This window comes from Barbatula barbatula (genome assembly GCF_947034865.1).
Source record: "Barbatula barbatula genome assembly, chromosome: 7".
NCBI classification, from domain to species: domain Eukaryota; kingdom Metazoa; phylum Chordata; class Actinopteri; order Cypriniformes; family Nemacheilidae; genus Barbatula; species Barbatula barbatula.
The window spans coordinates 12,112,418-12,133,456 of record NC_136770.1 but is presented as its reverse complement, the minus strand read 5'-3'; the positions used below and the strand labels follow the sequence as shown (position 1 = coordinate 12,133,456).

The window sequence follows — 21,039 nt, the reverse complement described above, 5'->3', positions numbered from 1 at the left end:
CTTTTTCTCCCTACATTCAAGATGAATGAGAAAAAGGGGTAAAAGAAAGGAATGTAGACTTTTCAATGTCAAACATCCATAATATCTTATTAAATGTCAAAGGTCATCCAGCACCAAATGGAGGTAGACTGAGTGTTTATGCTGTTACATGTTCCATCCCGCTATGTTTTTAGAAGTATTCCAGATCAGGGCAATTGTATGAAAAAACCTTGTATGAACAAACCGTTAATTATAGAAGTCACATTACACGCATTGATGTTTATATGACAATGTCTTTATGTGGTTTATTTCAAGTTCCTTCCCAGCAAGTAATTGATTTTTCCAGTACCTGGAAAGTCGTATAGTCAAACCACGTCCTACATTTTTAGCTTTTCCTAATTATCTTTCCACATCACGGTAACAACTCTCTTAATTGCAATTTTTAGCTTGTATAGTCTAGGAAGGCTCCCCAAAATCCCCCCAGAATGGAAATAATGTGCTAGTTTCTTTAGCTCTCAATTGCACCACATTCCAATTTAAAGGGATAGTTTACCTAAAAATAATCATTCTGTCACATTTACTCACCTTCAATATAAGGTTTCTGTATAAATGTCGCTGTTCTGATGAACACAGAGAACGATATTTGGAAGAAAGCTTATAACCAAACAGTTCTTAGACCCATTGACTACCATAGTAGGAAAAAATACTTAACTATATTTCTTTGGTCTGTTGAACACAAAAGAAGATATTTTGAAGAATGTAGGACATCAAACAGTTCTGGGTTCTTTTGACTACCTTTTTCCTACTGTGGTAGTCAGTGGTGTCCAAAAACAGTTTGGTTACAAGCATTCGTCCAAATAATCTTTCTGTGTTCAACCAAACAAAGAAATGTATACAGGTTTGTAACAACAAGAGTGGATAATTCATGATAGAATTTTCCTTTTGGGGTGAACTATCCCTTTAGATCACAATATTTCCATCAGATGGAGGTGTTGGCATAGCAGGCACAATAAACCTCTTTTAGCCAAGTTTACAAAGGTCCTGCTTTCTATCCTGGAGATCAGGGGGTCAGTGTGTCTCCTATTGCTCTGTTTGCTTTATGGAGCAGCATCTTCAACACACTGTGAACATGTTACTCCACAGCTCAGATCTGCCCAGAAAAATATTTGTCCAAAATCCCGAAGGTTACGGCTGTCAAATCCAGCTAGCCTTTATGAATAAAGGAGGTCATTATTGTGATTTAGACATTATTTCAACAGAGACACACAGTATTAGTCTAATTGGCTGTAACCTTTACTTCAGACCAAAGTAGCAGCCCTGTGTGCCTTAATCGTATACTTCAAATCTAAAAAGAGCACACTCATTTAAACCTGTTATTAAAGCCAACCATGTCACATGCCCCTTGCTGTAATTTTACAAATAAGGCAGTTTCATTCGCCAGTTACACCGGGCTCCTTGTGGATGGGTCCTTTATGCCTGAAGTGGAAATTGCTCATTTTGGTAAAAGCTTCATGAAGACATCATGACAGAAGTCTTCTCAGAAATGTTAAAGTTATTCTAAAAAGAAGGCCACATCACCAGGCCACCATTTGCACACAGGGACTTAAAATGTACTTGTCATGTCATTTATGCAAGGGAACAGAGAGAGGGTGACAAATTGCCTAAAGAGCTTTATTTATAGCTGCCACCAAAGCAGCTCTAATAGGGCAGTCTGTATTTTTGATGGTAATGCATCATTCGTTAGCTCCATTTGGCTCAGAACAGGTGCATTAATGGAGCTTGTTGAACAGTTTCAGCTGTGCTGATCTGATCTGAAGAGCAAGAACTGGAATCGGTAAGAGCAATACTCCCTCTTGTGGACAGAGAGAGAATTAACTTAAGGGCCAATTGACCTTGGAAGGTAGTTGACCAGACAATAAAAGAAAGAGATATTCAACCATAATTAAACTACATAATAATCTCAGACATTTCAAATGCTGTTTATGTGGTTAAGTAGATTATACTAGGATGAGGAAGAGAGAGAGAGAGAGAGAGAGAGAGAGAGAGAGGGAGGGAGGAAATAAAGAAAAACTAAACAAATGCCACATGCTTTCCGCAAGGTGCAACAAAAGGTTATTCACAGCGAAGCTACAGAAGAACCATTTTTGGTTCCCAAAAAAAACATTTATTTATTTTATAATTTACAAAGCACATTTTTGTGAAGACTTTTGAATAGAACCATTTAGTCAAAAGTTCTTCTTCTTCTTCTATGGTCAAGAACCCTTTTTTAAGAGTGAAGGTGGAAACATAAGTGAGCGGCATTAAAACTGACGCAAAATATTGTTTTCTTTTATATATTACATCAAGAAAATAATGAAATATAAAGAAAACTAAATATTTAATAGTTATTAGTTGTCTAAGCAATGTTATTTAGCCCCCTGGTCGTTAATTTCATTTTGCACTGTAAATGGAACTGCACTGTAACTTCAACAACTGCATTAACTCACCTATTGCACTGCAACTTTAATAGCCAATGTCAATAATTGATGCATACCTAAGTCACTTGCACTCTAAATTATTATCTGTTCATATCCACCTGTACATTAATGTTCATAGTATATAGCTATCTGTATATATTGTTCATAGTATATACCTACTGTCATATTTTCATAGAACACACCTACTGCAAAATATTTGTATAGTCCATGCCCACTGTACTATATTCTCTCATAATGTATTCTGTATTTATCCTAACTGTATATCCTGCACTTGCTAACTGCACTTCTGGTTAGACCTAAACTACATTTCGTTACACTGTACTTGTATATGTGTAATGACAATAAAGTTGAATCTAATCTAATCTTGATGTTTCCCGTCTTTAAATTGAATGAATGCTAAAATACATAAAAAATCCGACATAAAATCACTCTTCTTTTTGACATAGAACAGAAGTGCACCCAATTAACCTTCCTCATACAAATCAATACATGGTACAAATTCCTTTTATTTGACCAGTAATTATTAGAGTGCATTGTCCTCATAATGCTTTGAGATTCCTGCAAAAATATGATACATTCTTTTTTTTAAACATGTATGGCATCTGCCTCTTTGTGTGGCTGAAGGCTTTGCATGATGGAGGCTCGTGTTCTGTTGTGCACTCATCGCTACCACAAAATTCGAATTTTCCCATTTTTTCCTGATTATCTCTAGTCAACAGCACAAGCTTTACTCAGATTATGTCTTAACAGTAAAACTGACCAATTCATCACGATGGAGCAGCTTCATTCAGGGTTAGGGTTTGGACAATTTACGATAGTACAATAAATTACATTTGTAAATGTTATATGCTGATCACAAGCTATTTTACTTTAGTAAAAAAAAAAGGTTTATGAGTGAGGGTAATTTACAGAAATAAAATTTGACTAAAACATGAGAGTACAGTAAATACTGCCGGAACAGTTACACTTCTGATAGTTTAACTATCATCTACAATACTGAATTCAGAAAAATAGGCCTATCTGTGATTACAAAGAATTGACACTCTAATGTGTCAAGAATCCTGAAAAGCATGGTCTCACAGACAGGACAAGGTTTATTAGAAATACTGCGAAACCATTTAGAACAAAAAAAAATGAATGGTACGATCCAAATACAAAATCAAGCTGGCTTGACACAGACAACTAAAAATATAGACAGTGTCCAAATCCATGGTGTGAACGGATTCATGAAGGCACTATAGAGTGTTCTGATGTTCCCCAAAAGACAATAAAAGACAAAGCAAGATGTTAATGAGGCTTGATGTCTTCTGATACAACAGTATAACTATGACATTAAGCAACAGGCTTAGTCAATTCACAGAAGGTCTAATTATGAATACAGTACTCTAGTGAGACCAACGCCGTTTCTTAATTCCAAAACGCTAAGAACGGACATGTGTTCTCGTGGAGACGAGTCTTACGAGTTGGCCTGGGAAGAACGAACTTCGATAGACGCGCCGCAGTGACTTCTGGGAATTCAAGCGGGTTCCGTAGGTGCACAAGGCTGCATTAGATGCATCCTTGATATAGAGAACACATCCGGGTGCTTTTGTGCATCTCTGTTCTTGAGTATTGGAACGGACTTTCAGGGTTATTGATGACGTAGAGCGAGAACACAAGACTGCCGAAGAACGCATATTGAGAAATGACCCAAGTTACCTTGAGAGTGAAATTTGCTACAAGGTAATACTGTACTAGTAGTTGCTGGTCAAATAACATGTTTCAGTCCAATAAGATCATGTTATTGACACATATTTCCCAGTTTATACAGCAAATGTATATAACAAGCTCTTTACCTTGATTTACCCATTTCTGTTCATTGCACTGCTATAATCTGGTATTTAGTCTGGCAGATGTAAGAAGAAAAGAAATAGAAAATTTAAATGAAAAAGTACTAGGATGATTACTAAACAGACATATTTTCTAAATATTAATTCTAGTATAAACGGTCATATTTAAACATCTCAGATTTTTTTATAACCATTTGGTCCAATTACATAAAATATATATGTAAATACAATTTATACAGATATGAAATACATTTGACCACATTTCCTTCTCCTACAACACTAAAATCTGTAAACACTGCTCATGGCATTCTATTAAAAATGAATATACACAATGCAGAAAGTGTTGAAAATTCACAAAGCTACGTTTAGTAGTAAAATAAAGAGGTGCTTCTAATGTACCAAATGTCTGGTACAAAGAGCAGTACCCTGTTCAAAATGCAATTTTCATAACAGTGACTGATGGTTTGACTAACAGTTCAGACTCATTATCTTCTGGACGGCATGAAAACATTTTTAAACGGCCCTTTTTTATTTAGCTTTTAAGTTGTTCACAGAAGTTTCAGCTATGTTACGGGAAAGTCCTTAAAAGGATACTGAACTCGAATTGGCCTGATAGCCAGTCAGAACTGCACAAGAGTTACTAAGCACACTGCAAGCCCAGAGGTCTAAGACCCTCAGGCCTTCATTGGGCATACATTTGTGCCCATATACTAGACATTTTCTCTGAGTGCATGACAGAACAGTACAGGCCAAATGGTACAGTTATGACATGGTTTCAGTCAGACTTGTCTTTTCATCTTAGTTTCCTTTTGGATAGATCTTCTCATAAAAGAAGTTTTGAGCCAGTAGGTAGAGTTCTCCATCCTTTTCTCTGACGCAGTGAGCACGTACAAACTGAAACTGTTCCAGCGCAAACTCGTAGAACTCGTTCTCCATCTTCCAGATATTGGATTGCTGTAACTTTGAGACGGACTCTTTAGTGGGGGGTTTCTTCTCGCTAGTTTTCCTTAGGTGAGACTTCTTACCTGGAAATGAAGTCAAGCACATATGCAGTTGTTTTTCAGTTATATACTGCTCTAGAATTTGACCTCCAAAATCACAGAAAATTATTTTAAAGTAAATAAGTTTCATTTTAAAAATTTAAATTACATTTTTGTTTACATATTATTGTTCTTTCACTGGTCACTGTTGTTTACTAAATGTCTAACAGCACACAGTGATTTTTTAAGCAAACTAAATAAGTTCACCTAACTTTACACTTTTAAGTGTTTTGTAGTGAATTTCTTGTAATTAACTAGAATCTTTAGGTTGAATTAAATTACTTGGGTAAAAAGTTCAATCAACATAATAAAATAAGCCATCATACATTGCAACATGCACAAATTGTCAGGTTAGGACATCTATGTAAATATTTGTTTTATCTGAATATAACCCAAAATACAAGAATGTATTAGCTAAAATGCACATTGTACGTTTGGTGAAGAATTAAAATATTCAAGTTTTAATTATCTCAGTACATTCAACTTAAATGACTTATTTGACCAAGTTTTTTGATTTTGGTGAAAGATCTTTGATCTGTAAAAGATAGTTATGCGCAACACGTTTTCGCTCACACTCGACACCTCACGTCACATTTATAATCTAATATCTGATCCATTTGTTAGCTGTTTACGGTCTCTAACTGCACGTTTATAATATATTTATTTGTTATGCATATTATCTTTTTTTAATTAGTTGCATAATGTATTAGGTAGACTGAGTGGCGATCGGTGCCGCCTCTTCAGGGAAAGCAGTAATGCGAAGCTCGGAAAAAAGCTTGGATCTTCTCTTCTGTCTCTTGTATCATAAACCCTTTCTTCGCGGCTGCACCAAGCACGTATTTTGTGATGTGGCGAACATGTATTTTGACATGACGCGGCACACACATACGACGCACTGAACACATATTAGGAATTACTGCTGGCCCTGAAGATTAGGCACCGATTGCCACTGGGTAGATTTGACACAATTTCCTTTAGTGTGTTATAGCTCACAAATGTAGATACTCGTTTCTCAAAAATATAGGATTGATATACTCAATAATATTGTGGTAACAATTTGCACTCACTTTGTTAGAGTAGATTCTTTAGTTTTTTTTAACAGTGTAGAGCCTTAAAGTCACTGTTCTGTGTAGACTGTAAACAGGTCAGATATGTTTTGTTTTCTCGTCGGATTTGCACATATAATCAGCGCATATGATCAGCTATCGTTTCTCTGAATCAGAGCCACTCGCGTGCAACTGCTCGTGTGACTCTGGCAAAATTAACATTGTTTATGTTTATACTGTCTTGATCATCTCTATCGCCAATCTAGTGCACTATGTGTTATTTATAAATGTGGGAACAAGGGGTTGATATGAATTGCCGCAAAAGTGAAGGGGGTGGGACTCTTCAGATTCTAAAGCGGATTTAACTGGACAAGAATAAATATAGAGAGTTTCACGCACAAAACGCGAACCATAAATATATGTTACATGTTCCACAAAAATAAATGGATTTCACAAATAAATACAATGAGATTTGCAAATTATTTGTTACTTATTTATGGATCAGTGCACGCATTTGTGGATGGCTCTCTGTGCATTTTGAAACATTTCTAACGTCAAGGCGTGCGCACAATCCACAAATAGGTGGACTCCACCCACTAACTGCTCGGCTAGTGGTGGCCTAAAATTATTGGCAGTTCAAACCTAAATCAACCAATCCCGGGACACATCTTCCGCATATTTTCCGGGATCTCTGTATAAAAAGGGCTTTACTGAAATGCCCTGTAATATCCAGTGCCTTTTGTGCATTTGTATGGAGAATCCATTCATTTGTACAATTAGCTTCAATTCAAAGTTTATATAGAGAACAGTTGTGTTGCCTCCCTTGCTTTCTTATTGCCCCCGTTATTTTTTATTTGCCAATAAATAAATGGAAACACCCTTAGAATGTTCGCTCGCCAATCAGAATGAAAAGAATTTGACTTTGCTCCTAAAAAAATACGTTTCCATAGAGCCCTGTAAATGCGAATATTGTGAGCGCTAAGGAGCATATAACTTTAAGACGTCTTAACTTATTTTTAATAAAAGGAGAAAAACTGTTATTTTTATTTCAGTGGGGCTTTAAAGACCCATCACTATGTGCGCCAGCACTGGGTTTAATATATATAGTCGCAGAAAAATGTATAGACCATGTCAGAGACCGTTTTTCTGATCATAAAATTGACTATTCAAAGGTATGTGTATAGGTACAATTATCATTTTTGTTTCATTCAGCAGTATTTGAGGTCTTAGAAAATATATTCGGTTATGGAGCTGTTTCACCAGCTTTCATTTTCTGCAAATTAATGCAAATAGAAATAATATTTTTATTGAACTTTGGTTAAAATATTCAGTCAGTCTTTAAATTTTCCACGGTTGTATATTGTTTTACACTCTTTTCTCTATTTTCAAGCTCAGTGAGGTCAGACAAGATGTATGTCACTTGGATGCTGCTGGCATATTCTCATACAGTATTAGAAGATAACAAAAGCACCTGTGCGGTAGAGATCAGTAGCTCCTTTGAAGAAACGTGGCAGTGCTGCCTCAAGCATCATGATAAAATCCTCCAACTCTTCTGTCACTCCAACTAGAAGATACTCGTTCACCAAATTATACTTGGCCTGCTCAAGAGCCCACCTACTGCCAGCGTTCCTGCACACACAAACAAAAGCATTTTTATTGCCTACATGGTTTCAATAACAAATCAATACAAATAATTCTGACCCAATCAATTTGTTTATTAAGTATTGAGTGAGTCAAATGGCCCACCAGCACTCAGAGTAATGGCCACAGAAGAATGGAATCTGTAACCAGAGCTTCTCAGGAGCACAGTCGGAACCTCCCGAGGACACACACTCGTCAAATGTCTGAAACAAAACATGAGCTTTAGACAGTATTTTTTAAGCGACTACTGTGTACATAACAACAACAGTATATTACAATAAAATATTAAGCAAAAATTAAAAACCTTTTTGTCTCCCTGCTTTCTTCGTCTGAGACCTGGTCGGTAATCGTCGCCAAACCGGAGAAAATAGTAGTAAGACACGAGCCTCTCGATGGGGTCTCGCACAATGTTGATATAAACCGGCTTTCCCTTGACCCCAAACCTATTTGGGCAAAATAGTTGAAAAATAAACTAAATTGTTCACTTATACAATTCTTATGTTTTGAATAATTTTTATTACAAAATACATCATTAGAATATGAATCTAAATAGAAAGTTTATATCCCATTCATTTTGGGGTATGTCCCCTTATGAGAGCTGGCAGGAACTGTAAAAATAAATCCTGATGATCAATGTTATCACAGTATAATTTGAAAACATTCTAGGACATATTGTGGCAGTATATAATCTTAAATATTTATTAATTTTACTTCATGAAAATATTTGCAGGTTGAAAATAAATAATAATGCCAGATTCTGTTATACAATTAATATGATTTATACAACAATGAATATTTACAATATTATGATTAATCAATAATTAATCAAGAAATGAATATCTCATGTATATTTTGTAATTGTAAAGCCCCTGATCTCCTGGGAAATTGACCTAAAGTATTGAGAAGACTTTTAACTTCAACCACTAGAGTGCAGCAACACTTAACTTCTGAATTCAGCTTTTGTCCCGAAAGAGCAACTCTATCCATAGTAACAGTAGGCTACACAATACAATACAACAAACAGCCTGTTTCAAGTATACAAGGAACTCACTTTGTGAAGTCCAGGTAAGCAATATGGCCGTGGTAGAAACCTGGTTTCATTTCTCGCCAGGATGTCACATTCCTAACAAATCTCATCTGTAAGCACAAGATTAAATCTTATACGTTTTTTAATATACATAATATATTTCTTTAAATCCACATCCACGTCGAATAAGCTTTGCTAACATGATCTAGCAATATCTAAATCTCAAATAGCAATCTCATGGTAGCCTATCTGTCATGGCCCGTTGACCAAACCAGCCAATTGATATTTAAAGTGGAGGTAACATGCTATTTCATACTTGCTGGCTTCTCAAGCTTAACATGTTGACGAGTTGAGTTGAACATATGACGTAGTATTTCTGTGCTCGAGTCACTCCCCCTGGGGTTGTATAGGTTTTTTCGAAAGGTTTTTTCGACCATGGATTCCCGGTTCGTAACAAGGGTTCTCAGTCCCTTATTGGACAATTCTCCTGGAAAAGCACGACCATGCGCCAACCAGCCAGCGTGAGAAACAGAGCGCCCATCAATGCCTCTTCACTCGGCTGACAGAAGTGTAGTTGAGTTTGTTTTCTCACTGCACTTTGGTAGTCAATGTTATATAAACGGTGGATATAATGCTGGATTTGGAGATCGTTTAAAACTGATAGAAGATGCCAGACATGAACCCGGACGTGGTAAGGCAAACTAAGTCAATATGTTTGCATTTAGTTTGCAATCGTCGTGTATGTGCATAATGTTAACTACATGAACTTATAGTGAATCAACAGTTACGCAGGGATAATGTGATGATTTATCGTGTGCTCGTGCTGTAGTTCCGCCCTTTCCTTATACTGGATATTACCTTTGCAAAAGTGGTCACAAATAACACCTTCCCTCCCTCTGCTATAACGCATTGTATTTTCTGGATGGCAATGACATGAACAGAACTAGATAAAAGCTATAGCAACACACAGAGCAAGGAATAATGTTGAGTGACATTGAAATCAGTGTGAAATGGTTTTCATAGTGGTGAAAATATCAACTGCAAGTAAAACTGCGTATCTGTGCACATTTCCAACCAGTTTCCAATAAGTTTACTCGTTTTATACAGCCTGTTGTTCTGAATAATTACAGTCACACCTTCTGCTATCAGTTTAAGATTCCAACCCCGAAGGAACATTCTCCATGTAAACTCCTTAAACAGAATAAAATGTCTAATATGATAAAATTGTAATTTAGGTTTTAAGGGGTGGTTTACACCGTTTGTAATCCTTTAATAGGACACTGAACACTATGAAGTATTTCAGGACAGTGTTGTTCCAACAGTCTTGTTTTGGACATGCCTATGGCATTTTTATTGCTTAATAAAAACAAGCAGCACATCACTTTGCTTCGTGTGCTTGTCGTCATCTAATGAAAATAAATAATAACTAGGTTCTTTAAATCATAGAAAAAAGTATTGGTAGGAGGCTGGGGAGTATGCACATCTTGAAACATTGGAAATAGTATTTCGTATAGTGCAGGCAATCATTTAATTTAGTGTTCATGTAAATTAGATTTCTCAATTATGTAATTCTGATTCAAACTTAATCTGTCCATGTAAATATATCTATTGAGTATTTACTTGCTGCCATTATTAATAACCAGGCTTATTCAGTTTGACTTATTTAGCGTAGCTCTAAAACTGTTCCCTGCCAACAGCTGCAGTGTGAATAATGACAGTAGGTTATGAATAATAAAGACGAGTCAGAGACAAGACAGCTTATTAGAGGGAACCCATGGGAGAAAAACAGGGGCCACTGTCACCTGGCCTGTCACAACTGGAATTTAACACCAAGCCAGCGAGCAAAAGAACATCACACGGTCATCAGTACATGGCAAACTACACCATAATTGTTTATAAATGAAAGCCATATAATAATACTTTATTTATTAAAATCTTTATCATTATAATCATCTTTAATTTGTTCAAAAGCAAGGGAGCATCTTTTTATGATACATCACATAATATTACACGATATCTTCTATTAAATAGCAATATTGGTGGTGATGGTGTAAATCAGTGTTTCTCAATCCTTTGGTGGGCCTGGAGCGGCATCTGGTGGGTAGCTGTAAACATTTTTATCTGAATAGGAAAGCCAAGGTAGGTTATAACAGGAAACAGGAAATAATCATGTACTAATATCTGAAAGCATACTGTCATGATTCTGCTGCATCATGTCATGTTTCTCTTAGTGTAGTGGCAGGATCATGACAGAACCTCATGTTTAATGTGGAGAGAGGCACCTTCCAGGGTTAGAGGCTGCCGGACTCCCTTCCAGGGTCGAGAACGCCGGACTCCCTTCCAGGGTCGAGAACACCGGACTCCCTCCTGAGTCGGGGCCGCCGGACTCCCTACCAGGGTTGAGACTGCCAGATTCCCGCTCGGGACCCAGACCGCCGGACTGCCTTCCAGGGTTGAGACCGCCAGTCTTCCCTCCAGGGTCGAAGCCGCCGGAATCCTGTGGCCGCCAAAGATCCCCAGCCGGGCCTTCCAGGTCGGTGCAGCCGCATGCGTCCATTCCAGCCCGGTGCACGCGGCCATTCCCGCCCCGGCTATCCCAGTCCGTGTGTCTGCCGGCTATCCCAGTCCGTGTGTCTGCCGGCTATCCCAGTCCGGGTCTGCCGGCTGTTCAGCTGGCAATCCAGTCCGTGTAATGCCGGTTATCGTGTCTGACTGTCTTTGGACTTTTGTTTGGACTTCCGTGCCCCTTCCCTTGGACTCTTGTGCTTCCCTGTTTTGTTTTATTTCATTATCATGTTTCTCTGTTTTGTTAGAGTCACAGTCTGTCTTGTCTTGTTTGTGCCTTGAGGAGCATCAGGTTGATGCTCCTTGAGGAGAGGCTTCTGTCATGATTCTGCTGCATCATGTCATGTTTCTCTTAGTGTAGTGGCAGGATCATGACAGAACCTCATGTTTAATGTGGAGAGAGGCATTTATTATGGTCTTACAGACACTCTCTCTAGTCTCGTCTTTGTTCCCATCCTCTCGTTACCCTCTTTATTGATTAATGCCCTACACCTGTTTCCCTCTTGATTTGCTCCCTTACTTAATGCCCTTGTGTCTTCTGTCTTGTGCTGGTTCATTGTGATTTGGTTGGTGAGTTCATGTCTTGTCAGTTTAGTTATTTGTAGTTCATGTCAAAAGTTAATTTAAGTCTTGTTTAAGTGTAGTTAGTTTTAGTCCTGTCTTGTTATTGTACCCATGTCATGTTTTGTTATGTTACCCCCACGTGGGTCTTTGTTTTATTATTTATTAAATTATCTGTTAACCCCTTACCCGCTGTCTGCGCTTGGGTCCTCTGTCCGTGTCTCACCACGAGAATCATGACACATACTTACTACTTCCATATGAACTAATGATGACTGAAGAAATCAAGATCTAATAAAGAGCTCATGGCCGTAGCTGGCGGCGTCATCCGATCGAAAGAGTTGTGAGTGGGTGGGTGTGCAATCTCTGCACTTCATACCCGTTTTCAAGTAATGACACACTTTAGGGAGTTAATATAGTGAGAGTTGCGTATGGGAACATTTCGATTTTATTTTGGGCATGTTTTTCTCACAGCATGCCATTGTCAACTTAAATTATATGAAATCAATTCCCAAGTTTGTTTCAAATAGAATTGTTAAGGACTGTAAGGGTTAATACGCGACTGACTAAAGTTGTCACTGCCACAAGACCTTTTTTATTTAATATTTCACTTTAATAATTTAAGTTTTCATTATTTACTGATGTTAATTTAAATGTTTGATATGCTGTAGTGTGCCGTTTCACTGAAGGATTTGCGCATTATATGGACGGGTGTTTCATCCTCATTTATTTCAGATATCATATTTTCATTTCAAGTATTTAACTATTTCAAGTATTTAAATAGGGTCCATATTACTCTCCCACTCGTCATGTGGTTGCTACACGCAAATATAATTATATAAATATTATTTATAATTAATATATATTTCCCAAACCACTGCACCACCGCTGTTGATTTGTCCATTACCACCGCGGTGGTACAAAACTGCCACCATCACAGCCGTCGGCAGAATACATTAAGTTTGGTTTTATAATGGCAGGTGCTGAGACTAAGCCGAAGACAAAGAGTGTTATATGTGGAGAAAATGTGTCGAACCAAGTCTTTTCTATGATTATAGAAAAGTTTTCATCTATACAGCTTACTTGACTAAATCTGCTACTGTGGCATAAAAGATTAACAGCAGAGTATATGTACTCTTTGAATAGTCTGTGTTCATACTATCATATTTGGAAAGGTGGTCCTCGGAAATTTTTTAACAGTCCTTGGTGGGCCATGAGTTACAAAAGGTTGAGAACCCTGCCGTAAATTACTCCTACCTGTTGCAACATTAGCAACCTGGCTGTCGATTCATCAAATATTAAATGATTTCCCCACAAAATCAGTTTATTTAGCATAGTAAAGCCTCTCCTCCTTTTGACATCCATTCAAAACAAAGAAAGGCTTGAATGCTTAGCCTTTAGCAAATTTGCCTACACCTCTGCACTTAGTCCAAAATGCACAATAGCTTTTCCTGAGTGCGTGTGAATTGCACATGCCCCAGCTTGTAATTTCACTGTGGCTGAGGCTATACTGTATAAAACAATTATGCCAATTATTATCCTGTGTTTAAGCAAATTTAAATTCCTTTTGGAATACTTTGAAATGAAAGGTTGCTTTTTCATGCTGTGTTCCACATCTTCTATCAACGAATACTATATGTTAATGAAAAATCTATATTTTCAAATTATATATTGAAATTTAAGCATTGTCTACATTAAAATATTTTTTTTGGCCCTGTGAAAAAAAACCTAAAAACCGAAATGACGCAAACCAGAGTTATATAGTAATGTATCGCATACAAAATAAAGTTTTACATAGTAGGATTTCTACTTTACCTCTTCTAAGTACAGCATACACTATTATTACATTCCAAACACAGCACTGGTAGTCAGCATTAGACATTTACAGTAACTCAACCCCGATTAGAATGTGAGGCAATGGCCATGTTACCTGGTCCTGCAGGGACATGACTGGGTTGTTTTTAGTGGTGTTGATGTGGAGAACATGGAAACGGTTCTTTCCGCACAGGTCATATGCAATGTTGGTAAAGGAGGTGCTGGCAGTCTTGGGTACACGGTTATAGATGATGACCAGATCCTCAATCACAGCCGTCGCTGGCAAGTCCTGCAGTCGTTCTCTCGTTTGTCTCTGCTCTACTTCTCGCACCTCATGTCTGGCCATGGCACGCTCTGCAGTAGAGAAACAAGATCAAATTTACATCTGTTTTTTAAAGTCACACTTTAAAAAACAGTAAAGTGTACACAGTAAGACAGTTAAGTGTATATAGCATATCGTTTTTGAAAAAAAAACACAGATAAACACAAAACACAATGTCCGGTCAACCACATCTCTCACAACATTAAAAAACTACTTAAAACCCATCTCTTCTGTGAAGAGATGGAAAATGAAAAACAAAATGAAAAACAAAATGAAAAACAAAACACTAACCCTCGATCTTGCTCTCAACAGGTATTGTTCTGGCTTTTGTTGAAACTAGTAACTTGGTATAAGCACCTATTGTATTATTGCTCCTGTATGACATATAGCTGTATTGCTCCTTGAACTCTCTGTAAGTCGCTTTGGATAAAAGTGCCTGCTAAATGACTAAATGTAAAATGTAAATATAATGTTAAATTGCGCAAGCGGCTCATCCGGGGCTCATTTTTCACTTAGTGTAAATAGTATATATTGCAAATAGCTGGCCTTATTGCCAAAAATGCTGCCTTATAAAAACTGTGTCTTGCAGCATCGTTATGACAAAATTTTTATAAAATAAGCATCATGCAAATACCATGACACATACTGTGAAAACAGGATCATTTAATACGATTATATATTCAAAAACAAAAGTAAAAATAAATATAAAAACGGACATGGATTCAAAAATGGATTCAATGCAAATTAATCACATAAAATTAAAGTTTGTGTTTACACAATATTTGTCTGTGCACTCTGCATGTTAATTTTGTCTTTATAAAGACATATACATACATGTATACATATTTAGGTCATAATTACATGTATCTATTTATATTTACCAATAAATTCAATTATATATAAATGTTTATTCATTTTATATTATATTTATATAGTTTCTTAAATATAGGCATGTATGTGTATGTTTTATAAATACAAAATGAATATGGACAGTACACAGGCTTATATTATGTAAACACAAACTTTTATTCGATTAATCATTTGACAGCCCTAATGGCCACTAGGGCTAAACATTTAATTGCATTTGCAATTAAATCGCGATGTGACAAAACACGTTTGCCTAACCTTAAAGACTGCGATTAATTATAGAAATGTACAGTTTGATGCAACCCTGCACGGACCTGACCAGTATCATCTCAAAAGCATGGAATGCTGCTTTAACCTTTTCCCCAAAGTGCTCAGGACGAAAGCTTGGTCTCTCGTGGTGACTGGAAGTGAAGAGAGCACGTTACACCTCAAGTTCAGTTTATGCTATGGTCCTACGCCGTTACCTATCCCATAGCCTTTGCGTACCCTGCGCCGTAGCCTGACGCACACCTCTACCAAAATTGTAAACACACCAACCTTAACTCAGACCCTTCACAAACCGCTAGCGCTGTGATTGGTCTGTTTGAACCCCTCCCTCAGGTAAACAAACTCAGTGAAAGCGTCATGTTCACTCAAGCGCATTTCCAAATTAATTATCTAAGTAAATTATTTGTTCTTCTGTATTTAAAATCTCATGCTGCAACCAAAGGGACTGTTTGCCAACTATCACTGCTTATGCTTTTCAAACAAGGTACTTCTTCTTCGGCTCTTGTCTTGGTTATGCATGCAACACACATGCACGTGGGCACTGATGCCTAGTGGTCATTGCCTGTCAACGCGAACTACGACGCAGATGTAAAAATGATAACCGACAGGTAGCATACGGTGTAGGTCCGTCGCAGAAGTAAAAATCAGGCTTTAGCCTCATCGCGACTGCGTCACTCTCTATTTCAGCATGCTTGCCGCGTGTCTGTATATAAACCATGAGCCACGGCTGAAGAGTGCGTTGCACACTGCAACAGGCACACCGCAACTACTTCTGTCTCTATTTAAATGCGCTTCCCACACGTCTGCATTTAAAATTAGGAATTTGTCCATTGACCTGTTGTACAATGGCCTCATGCTCGACAGAACGCGGCACTTTGGCAACCTTATTGTAAAGGAGGAACAGTTGTGTGGGACTAGTTTTGTGTGGATGATGCTGCGCAGTGTCAGGTATTGTGTGTGCTAACATTAATGCTACATCAAGGGGCAAAACTACTACCGTCATCAGTAGTGTGGCCAAACGTCCGGATTTCGGCCAGACAGTCCGGATTGTAAGCCCCCTGTCCGGCATCCACGGCAGCCTCAAACCGGACACTCATTTTCCTCCTTTTTGGAGTTGTGCTGAATCGGCCTAAACAAAACCCGCCTTAGAACATTTATTGGGACGTAGCAGCATAGCGACTGACAAAATAAGATCTCTGGTCAAACAAATGATTGGCTGAAAGAGGTGTCAAATAAATACCTGTTATATCATTGGTTAAAGAACGTAAACAAGCCTCCACGATGTGGAAGTGGAGTCCACGTGCTGGTTTCGTCACATCATAAAGGTAACTTGCTGAAACGTCAGACCTCATTGAATACGGAATGGACAAAAGAGCACAACTTTATATAAAAAAGCAGTAGAGACACTTTTCATGGATGTCGCTGTGAAGTGGACGTTTGTAGTCAAGGAACATGCGACATGCCAGCACATAATAACAAAAGTAACCGACGAGCTGCAGGTACATCTTCCCTTAGGCTTAGGTCAAATATTTTTTCAAAGAATTGTCTGGCAATGAATAGAGTAGGCTGTTTCAGAATCACTGTATCATGATACCATCGATATGATGCACAAACTTGTATTGTAGTTGCGAGTACATATTACATATATTAATAGTTTATATTTTTAACTACCGGTATTTAGGGATTGTCTAGTAAATTAACAGACGGTGTTTAAGTTTGTTTTGTTTTATATTTATCTAATCTGCAATTTAGTTTCTGTGATTAATGACTTTAATGTTACACCAAGCTTATTTGTCAGTGCTTTGTGTCTTGATAGAAATGTAACAAATCATTCAATATACGAGTATTGAAATATGTCAATCAATTCATGCATCAATTAATATGATCTAAAACCCGGTCTATAGTTTATGGTTAATCTGTCTAGTATTGCATGATTTATTGATTTTATTTATTAAATAATACAGAAGATAAGGTGTTTAAAAATAATTGCATATTAAATCGCAATCGCAATATTGGCAAAAAAATGCAATTGGATTATTTTTCAAAATCGTTCAGCCCTAAATACTATAATATAAAAATAGGTTAAACTTTATTTTGCAGGGCCCTTGTTACAGTGTAATTATATGAATTACTTAGTAATAATAACTACATGCACTGACTGGGGTTAGGATTAGGGTGAGGTTTAGGGTTAGTTATATGTAATAATCATGCATAATTCATAGTAAATACTAAATACATAGAGTGTAACAAGGGCCCTGTAAAATAAAGTTTAACCCTAATAAGAAATTACCATTTATTAAACAATATAAGGTTTCATTATATAAACTGCTCATAACAGACAACGTGTAAACAAACTAAATAACTAAGCAAAGTCTTATGCGCTAATGGTGATGTGTGCACAGCAAGCTAGAAAACAAAAGCCAAGCAAAAGATGATGAAGCCCCGAACCCATTCTTCTCGCTGTATCACAAGCTCATTTCCAATACCACAAATTACACAAAGCTCAGTCTGCTAATAGACTCATCAGTCTTTAACAGTGCACGCCTGGCAGTGCATAAAATAAGCCATTTAAAATATTGATCAATCTGTAACAAGCCTCCATGCATCAGCTGTGCCACACTAAAGCCTCCTCCACTGCTAAGGACACTAACCACACTCAATCTGATCATGTCGCTTGCAGTGATGGTAGAAAAAACTAGAACAATTGCTTCCTAATCAACACAGCTTTCTATACTGCAAGGATGTACTCATGCAGATGGAGTGTACATTTACATTTACGCATTTGACAGACGCTTTTATCCAAAGCGACTTACATTGCATTATACTTTACATTTATCCATAGGAGTGCAACAACGTCATAGCAGCGAAAAGTGAGTACAGATAGATGGATAGTGGGGAACAAAACTTCGAAACAGTTAATTTAGATGCAAGCAAGCTGTGATGAAGCCTGAAACTCAAGCTTTGGCGTCTGTCCTCTTTATGCATTGGCAGACATCTGGAAGAGCTCCAAATGGAGAGGGATGGAGACGGCTCATTCATATGCTTCATTGGAGGTCCAGGCTGTTCCAACTCCCTCCGACGAAAAGCTAGTCTTTGAGCAGAAATTGTGCAATTTAGACCAGGCACAACAAAATACATTCTAGCACAGTAGAGGGCACCATTCTGCTACCAAGCACGCCATCCAATCAGTAGATGCTCTAGGTAGGAGTGGATCTTAACATTTTTTACTTTAAAGGGATAGTTTACCCAAAACTAAAAATTCTGTAGTGAATGGAACTGAATAGGTACCACTGGTTACCAACATTCTTCAAAATTATGGATGTAAAGATTTACCGTGAGTTGGTTGAAAATCAATTATAATATTTGACGATTCAAGACGGTTGAATTCAAAATGAATCTCAAAACATGTTTGGAACAGCAGGGGCCGCTAATATGTGTTTGTGGTAGGGCCTGTTACGGCAAAGAGAACACAACATCCAATTAACGTGTAACAAAGTTTATTATAATAAAGTGAGCAAAGGCAAGACAATGGATGGAGGTTGACAAGGTGAGTCGATTCCAGATGCAGAGATCAAATGGTAAACTGAACCAGTCCAACCACTAAAGGGAGATCCAAACAGCAAATTGGTAAAACACGTGCCGCCAAGCTGATTGCTAATCAGCACCCTGGTTGCTAGGGAAAGGCTTACCAGCAACAGACATGAGACAAACAAGCAGGAATGATTCCATCAGCAGTAATGGGCGGGGCTTAAACTATGTCATGTCATTTTAGTGAATGCCAACAGCTCGTTCAAGAGGAATATTGAGGTTTACTGGGGATTTAAAGAAAATAATGGGTGGATTTGTATAATTTTAGGGTTGTTCTGTACACACACTCCTGACACAGTTATTTTTAAACAACATTTAAAAGAGCATTTTCTGGATTAGCTGCCCTTTAAAACATTAATGCATACATAGACTTTTGTTTGTACTGCTATGTAAATGGCTCGAGAAATTCTCACCCAGGGTTTGGCTGGCTAGTACTGTGACCCACTGCCGGAAAATGACTTGGGAACCCTATCATGGGAACAAAAGGTTGTTTCTGGGTCGAAGCACTACATACTGACAATATTTTTAAACCAACATATGACAATAATAGATGTTTCATCAGTGACTGATTCTTGGCAGGCTCTGAACAGTGTGAAATAGACATTTGACGTCACAGCTCAAACATTTGCCTGCGGCTAAAAATCGAACATGAAGAGAAACATTATCATGGTGCCATAAGCCAATCAGAACTGTCGGGAAAACATTTTTCCTGGGGCTACAGAGCGATTAGTCATGGACCATGACTGGAATGAATGGAAATGCTAACATTAGAATACTTGACAATGAAAATGATCAACAACTGCCAAACATTTAGCTTAATCTGAATGCTCACATTCACTAGACGTGTGTGTATCAGATCACATGTATGTGTATTAGATTATTGTTTTCTTATTTCTCATTTTCATATTACTTTAAGGGCTTTACTTATTCTATTGTGTGTTCAACATGTTTTTTTCCTTGTACACTGAGCTGATCCTTTCTACATGCAAAGTACGCAAGTTGCGTAGGACCCTCGCACCACCAGGACCCCTGCACCACTTGAGTACCGAATCAAAAACACTACTGTGAGATGTTTTGGAATTTTGCACAACTACAATGTAAACAAGACACTATTTTGGTAACTTGTGGAATCATTTGGAAATTTTCCCGGCTCAAATGTTAGGTTTATTTTTAAAGAAGCAAGTCCAAAATCAGTAGTGATGAAAGTCAAAATATGAAATGCCACTGATGCATAGTTATTAAGTAAGCAAGTCATTTGTAGAGAATTTTCACTCAAAATTTTGAGTCAGATTAGAGGGGGTAAAAATGACATGAGAAATATGCCAGTATCATCATTTTATTTTTCAGAGAGATCCGTGTATCTGTTAGTAAAGCTGTTAATTTAAATAATCCTTGATGGATTTTTTGCCAATGGTGACAGCTCAAAAATGAAGAAAGTACCTCCTTCTGCAACTCTTGAAACATACCTTAGAGATACCTTTATGTCCTTTTCTTGCAGCAGACCACATTTAGTTTTGGGGACTACATTTTTAAAGCCCTATAATGTTCAGTCCAAGAGATAAGAGGATCTAAATATGGCTTCATGAGAATGTGCACATTTTCAGTTATCAAAACAACAGTACTTAATTTATTTTAAAGAGGAATGTCTGAACAACAAATAATGTTGAAACTAGAAATGCAGTTTTCCTTCTAACTAGCTAAAAGGGGTGCTTCAGACTAACATTTGTATTCTGAGGGCAAGCTATCATTTTGAATTTTCTGCATACATTTTGAATAAAACTTAATTTTTTTAACTTAAATCTGTATCTATTGATTTAGTTGGCAGGCTGCACAGAGAATGATGCAACTATAAACAGAACACATGAAACCCCGCAGTGGCGCCCAGCCACCAATGTATACTGTAGACCTATGCCTACACAACAGGCATAACAGCCAGGGTTTTTCCTGGGTCAGAATTGGTCTTTGTTGGTGGCTGACGATGTCCAATACTGACAATAAATCAATTTTAATCAGGT

The 21,039-nt window shown here is 37.5% G+C and overlaps 1 protein-coding gene across 1 annotated transcript in view; it reads right to left on the bottom strand.

The window, feature by feature from the left end:
- Positions 1-2,943: 2,943 nt before the first annotated feature.
- hs2st1b (heparan sulfate 2-O-sulfotransferase 1b) overlaps positions 2,944-21,039 on the bottom strand; it is a 44,891-nt gene continuing 26,795 nt past the window's right edge. The window contains exons 2-7 of the mRNA XM_079460764.1: positions 14,096-14,334; positions 9,064-9,149; positions 8,317-8,455; positions 8,118-8,215; positions 7,843-8,000; positions 2,944-5,310 (exon numbers count right to left, since the gene is read on the bottom strand). Of these exons, the coding sequence (XP_079316890.1) occupies positions 5,084-5,310; positions 7,843-8,000; positions 8,118-8,215; positions 8,317-8,455; positions 9,064-9,149; positions 14,096-14,334 (947 nt within the window). The 3' untranslated portion in view covers positions 2,944-5,083. The remainder of the gene's footprint in view (positions 5,311-7,842; positions 8,001-8,117; positions 8,216-8,316; positions 8,456-9,063; positions 9,150-14,095; positions 14,335-21,039) is intronic.